The sequence below is a fragment of the Letharia columbiana genome, assembly GCF_014066305.1.
Source record: "Letharia columbiana isolate WasteWater2 chromosome Unknown Sc0000007_s0, whole genome shotgun sequence".
In the NCBI taxonomy this organism is placed as follows: Eukaryota; Fungi; Ascomycota; class Lecanoromycetes; order Lecanorales; family Parmeliaceae; genus Letharia; species Letharia columbiana.
In genome coordinates this window covers 627,036-633,750 of record NW_023501043.1, presented here as the reverse complement: position 1 = coordinate 633,750, position 6,715 = coordinate 627,036, and the positions used below count along the sequence as shown (strand labels likewise).

The following is a 6,715-nucleotide window of genomic DNA, read 5'->3' as shown; positions in this document are numbered from 1 at the left end:
GGGACTGGCATCTAAGCGAAACGAGAAGGAATGGTCAACAAATTCGCGTCAAGCGACCGAGCCTGATAAAGAAAACGCTGGGTAATTCTATCATACAGAAACTCTCACAATGTGAGGCTCACATACACCATTCGAAAGAACCTACATCAGACAGCCTACATTATCGACAGTAGCCCAATCCATCAAAAAACGAGTTCCCTACATCGAATACAAGAAACTCTTCTCCGCTCCCTTCCCCGCAAAAAGTCTATCACTGGATAACAGACCCCGGCGGACTTTCTACCATTCGAAAGAACACTGCTCAGAGTACTTACAGGCTTCACGGCGACTTGATTGGTCAAAATACAAGTGTTGCAGACCCTTGCAAAGAAACAACACTATTTGGTGTCTGCAGAGAAGCTCAGCCAAAATTTTCACTTTCACGCCTGCCTTCTCCGCCTCATTTTTACCTACATTCAACACATCATGAATTCCGACTCAAACCCACCTACATCAACACCAAGATACATACCTCCACATCGCCGATCACCTACATACCATGACCAGCCCTACCTTACATACGACGACCTACATAGAAGATATTCACCTCCCAACTCGCCATCACTCCACATGCCACAGATGCAGCGCTCTCTATCTGCTGAGGACCTTTACCAGCGATATCATGGAACATCGATTCAGCCGGGGGAGAATCAGGCTCAAGAATTCGAGACACAAGGCCAAAACTCGGCCGGGATCTCTGCTCTTCCACCCCCGTCCCCACCTCCACCCACTCCACGAGATTTCGAAGCACTTAGAGCAAATCGACATCGACTGATTTCACCGCAAATCAGACAGCCACTCAGGCAGCCGCTTAGCACTAGGCTTCCAGATCCACCTGTTTTCAATGGTGTCAGTACAAATGTTCCATTTGATGACTGGAAGATGAGAATTAATGACAAACTCACTCACAACAATGATCATTTCCCCACCTATGCTTTCAAAATTGCATACGTCATAACAAGACTCGGAGGTGAGGCTATTCAACATATATCTGCCAGACGACGTCTTAGCCCCTACTCTTCAGTCAATGCGCTTGCGCACTCCCCCAGAGCTTGAATCTCGACCCACATCCATCATCGGAACTTCCGGTGCTACTGGTCAAATTCCGGTCAATTGATTACCGCGGCTTTCTGGGCTTCACTCGTTCGGACGCCAGTTATTCATCTCCCTAGACTCGAAACAGTCACTTTTTACAATTCACCAACCACTCTTTGCATTGACTTGAGACATCAGGTGACTTGAGTCGTCCAGTGCTGGAAATCCTTACATCATGGACCAAACTTATCAACAAGACTTCCAAAAAATGCAAGAACTTGATGTATGCTGTCAAAATGGCAGATTTGAGGATATGCCATTGAGCAACGAGCTCCTTGATTCCTTCGATATGGATTTCTATAAAGCAAAAACGCCTGGGTGTCTTCCGTCACCCAACTGCTCCAACCCTGATTTACCTGGCAGTGGTCGACAGAGTCCATTTGCAAGCGGATATGGCTCCCAGCCAAGCCATGGAAGCTCGGGTACGGACAGCAATCCTTCGGGCCTACACCTATTACAACAATCGCATGAGTCGCGCAAAAATACAACCCCGAATACAAGCAACGGCCACCCCAGCGCAAATCAAAGCTTCTCGAATGCAAGCAACAATTCCCCAAAAACACTCGTGCAACAGGGGGAATCCTCAATGACAAGCGCGAGTTCTACCAATGCGAGACAAAGTCAAACTCACATTGCACCCTCTGGAGGCCTACTTTGTGTTCCAAACAATTCGTTCCAGAACCATGCAGCTACAGCATCATCGAATGATCCTTTTGAGCAAACAACACCCACTGGGAGGCCAATGTCAACATATGTACCAATTGCACCCAAAGTACTGAACAACACATCTTCCGCTAGCGTACCCGCTGAGATACAAGCTTCACCGACATTGAAGCCTCAGCACTTTGTACGACATCCTTCACATTTACGCCATCAAATTCATCCTCAGCTACCACAATTTTCACCGTTTGATACGACTGCTTCAGGTATCTTTACTACCGACCAAGTGCCAGACACCATGTCACTTAACTATGGCTTCACCGACGGCCAAGCGCCTAACGTGTCACTATCTCATGGTGACTACCAAAATGTACAGCATGCATCGAATAGGCCCCCATTCCGTCGGATCGCCAGCGCACAAAATCCAAGCCGAGGATCTCAAGTCTTGCAGAACCATCAGCCTTTTCAAGAGAGCAGCTTAAGAACTTCAGTGACATCAAACTCGGGACAAAATCCTTGGGAAGCTGGGCATTTCCAGAAGCCACAGTATCCCGACCCCCAACCAATGTTCCAACAACAATCCATTCGCTCGCCGTACATGGGCCATCACCACCTCTCAGGGTCCCCAGGGAAGTCAATGCCCAGCCACTCACCGAAGCAGTATCGTATGCAACTTAGCGACACTCGAGATGCGCGTTTCATGAGCCAGGAACCGACGGATTCCGGCTTCAACGGGTCGAGCCCAATGAGCGTAAAGCGCGAGCTGTCTTCACCTGGTTCGGATCACGTGGTGTCCACCCCCAACTTCAAGAGTCAAATGGCCCCGCGGGAGATACAGAAGAAGCGACGCGTAAAGCAGGAATTGAAGAGTAATGATGACAACGAGGCGGTCATCGATCCCGTCGCGCTTCAAACAGCGGATTTGACGCACTTGAGCCCAACAGATCACACCAATGTCGCAGCACTGGTTGATGCAATGCATAATACAGACAACGTTGAGGACAATCTAGGCATGCAGAAAACCTGGGAGAAAGTTCGCAAGGCCAAAGCGTTGAGAATTAGAGAAGTATGCGTGGACTTGTTGGTGAGTGCGAACCTTTACAGTGTGCTCTTGAAGGCAATGACATTGACTTCAGATGCTTTAGAGTTTGACTAAGCAAGCTCAACAACAAGAGGGAACTCCACTGGGGGAAAAGAGACCTATCAATCAGTATGCATCATTTGAGAAGCGTTTCGATGCCTTGTGCGAGACTCTTACGGTACTGCCGCCCTCTCTCATTCACTATGTTCGGCGGACTCTGCTGATATTGTGGTCTTAGTTTCAAAAGACGGTGTGCAAGCATTTGATAGAGCCTCCTTACTCTTACAGTGTGGTTGACGATCCGCAATACGCGAAAGATGTATGTTCCGTTCTTCAGCATTTACTTGATCCAAAGCTGACATTCTGCAGCGCGTCAAGAACAACCGCCGAATCAATTATCAGAAGGCAGAGGCAATCCGTCTAGGGCGTGAGCATCTGGGTGAGAAAGGTCAGGGCAAAGGAAAGCCCATGATAAAGACGAAGAAGCGTGGACAAGCCCAAATGGAAGATGATCAAGATGATGAGGAGAAATTGGGTGACGAGCCGTTAAGTGACGGAGAAACGGATAGGTCGCTTTCCGCGCTTGAACCCAAGTTTGCTCGTCCAAATCCTCATACTCCTAAGAGGACCAAGCCGTCTACAAACAGCAACCAGCATCACCAGCAGAAAGCCAGCCTTGAAGCCGCATATTTACTACAGGCTCAGAATCTGGAAGACCCCTTCGCTCAAGACTTGCACCAGAACATTTATGCTTCCCCTCAGCGGCCGGAACACGACCGAACGCTCCATAGACTTGCCGCCAGTCAGCAAATGCCCACTCTGGATCAACACTGCGACTTTCAATCCAGCAATGAAACCGGGAACGTTTTTTACGGAGACAATTCCACTGGTGGCAGTGACAGTGAGGGTCTTGGCGGTATTGGCTACGGATATAGTTGAGCCTGGCGAGGACTTGCAGGTGCTTTGGCATTTCGATACTTCGGCTTCAGCACACACCATCGGAAGCCTCTTCAGTCTTGAGGGTGGCGGCACTGTCTCCAGCATCTATTCTAAGAGTATGTATAAGTCATGCATACTTAGCTTAGACAGGTTTAGCAATGTGATTCAAAAGAATGATTCAACACGAAAAAGGTAATAATTCAATAGGCTAACCATACAGGGTAATACTTAGCGTCGTCGATCACCTCCAAATTGAATCACTGTTTTATGTTATGAAACAGTGATTCAAATGCATAGTTGCCTAGTTAGGTTTTCGCACCGTAGTTTCTTCGGGGTGTAACCCCCGGAACCCCCTTTAGGGTAATTCACTTTCTTGCCTTATTGAGTAAAGTCGTAGGGCTGTAAGGCTGTTCCCGCTTTGAATCATTTTATTGAATCACATTGCTAAACCTGTCTAATGTAGAGGGTCATCCGAACTTCAATTTTTCTAAGTCTTGCAGTGGTAGCCCTATAGGGCTGCCCACCAAAACCATATCTATAATACCGTTATATAATATTATTACTAGGCTTTATATAGTATAATATCGTCCCCTTATCGAGTCGATACTCGAGGCGAGTTTTATACCTTTATAAGAATAATAATTAAGATCTATAATATAGTTAAACTATCTTAAATCGAGATAAAACGCGCTATATTTAAAAACTATAGTATTACGATTTATTTATCTACTATTTTATATAATTAATTAATATACATCGAATATTCTCGTATAATATCGAATTGTTTAATAAGATATTTAGTTAGAGTTATTAAGCGAAGATAGAATTTTAAATAAATAACTTATAAGAAGATTATAACGAGTATTAATCTTAATATCTTTAGATTTATAATTTAATTTTAAAGAGCTTTAAAAAAGCTAAGATGTTGTCGATGTATAGCTTATTCTCGACCTTTTATCTATAAGTACTATTAATTACTAGACTATAGATCTATAAAGATACGAGAATATCGTATTATATATACGATTATACTCTATTAAACTCTATAAGCTTAGATATTATTAGAGCTAGGCCTAATATTATTACTATAACTTAAGCTAAAAAACGTCTTATCTTTACGAATTACGATTAAAATCTTTATTAGATTATAAATAATTAGACTCGAGTAATCTAAACTAATAAGACTTTATTTAAAAGTTTAAAACTAAAAATCGAGAATATATATTTATTACGCGTCGATTAAGGGGTTAATAATATTAAGACTATATTAAATATATTTATTAATTAAAATAAAGTTCTTTTATAATCTAGAATATAATTAATTAAGAATTTAAGTTAAAACTTATATTTCTAATTAAGAGATCTAGTTATAAAGAAATTAACTTTAAAATATATATAAAGTAAGTTCTTAAAAGAAGTATTTAATTATAGAGATAAATAATTGAATACTAAGAGTTTTAAACTATTACTATCTAATAATTTAAAAAAGAAAAACTCGATATTTATAAAAGATAATGCTAAAATCTATATAGACTATATTAAAAATGTTTATTATAATGTTACGGTTTCCTCTACTAGGCGTCCCGATTGGGCTTAGTGCCTTGGCACTGCGGTACTATAAAGACTTCTTCTACTGCAGGCCTCCTATAATTCATACATTATCACACCACACACATATATTATTCATGCATATGATTTCACTTAGAACTATTCCTTAACAATGGTAGCAACACCCTGGTTCTGATCAGGGTAGCCTTCTTATTGCTTTCGCCCACCTCGCCTTCGTCCAGCACCTACACGGATCCTACAACACTCACTATCGAAGAAATACATAGAGAATACCACTCCTATCGGGTGTAGTAACGTCCATGATCGGATAACGAGAATGACTGGGCTTCGAGAATCTTAGTAAGCACATACAAAATTTAGTAGTCTAACCGCATATAGTATAGGTTTGTCAGCAAGGGTCTTTCTACAAAACAATAATTGAAGTTCAAATATCTACCTCGCTATTTCTCTACCCCTTCTTCGTCCTCTCTACTACTAGTCTAATATCTAGCTTATAATACTTAATTAAATAATTATAACTTAGAAGAAGCCTCTTAAGGCCGTTGCTTTCGAAATTTGTATAACTAAAGTAATAGAATTATGGTAGAAGAATTCTACTTAGAAACTCAGTAAGCTCGCTATCGAATTTAACATTCTTATATTCTTATTATATACTTATACCCGTAATCGAAAGACTCGTATATAAGGATTAGAGCTGTAAAAGCATTTTACTTAAGAAGAGGAGGATATTCTAGCTGGCTGGTGTATAAAATTGATCGAATAGGGATACCTACCTAGAGTGGACGCTTTACGTACTATAGTCTTAGAACTTCTTCAAACAAAAACAGGGGATACGGATATACGTGTAAATAAACGATAAACGGAACGATTTCTAAAACGTAATGGCTAATTGAAAATTGTATATAGTAGAGTATTAGATAATAATCGAGCGAAGGCTATATATCTCGGAATAATTCGTCGCTGGTTCAGTCTCCTAGTCAGTGTTATTATCGAGTATAAGATTTTTATAGAAAACATCTACAATTTTGATGAGAAAGGGGTTTTTATAAGCATAGCCTCTAGAGCGAAAGTTATTATAAAAATTAAAGATAAACGTCGATTTAAGACTTAGCTAGGAAATCGAGAATTAGTTATAATTATTAAGGTCGTTAACTCTATAGGGTAGGCTATTTTATTGACTCTCGTCTTTAAAGGCAAAAATCAATAAAGCAGCTAGTGGGAACAGAACCTTGTGGATGGGACAAAGATAGCTGTTAGTTTATGAGGTTGAACGAATTCGAAGCTTACGGTGGAGTGGCTGATAGAAGTCTTTGACCCCGCTATTAAAGAAGT

At 41.5% G+C, this 6,715-nt stretch overlaps 1 protein-coding gene across 1 annotated transcript; it reads left to right on the top strand.

The window, feature by feature from the left end:
• Window positions 1-465: 465 nt before the first annotated feature.
• Window positions 466-3,814, top strand: HO173_003201 (uncharacterized protein; the record flags this gene model as incomplete). The annotated part of the gene is made up of 5 exons (XM_037305129.1): window positions 466-1,009; window positions 1,332-2,878; window positions 2,940-3,053; window positions 3,114-3,194; window positions 3,245-3,814. The coding sequence occupies 5 exons, from the start codon at window positions 466-468 to the stop codon at window positions 3,812-3,814; spliced, it is 2,856 nt and encodes a 951-aa protein (XP_037167994.1).
• Window positions 3,815-6,715: the final 2,901 nt, after the last annotated feature.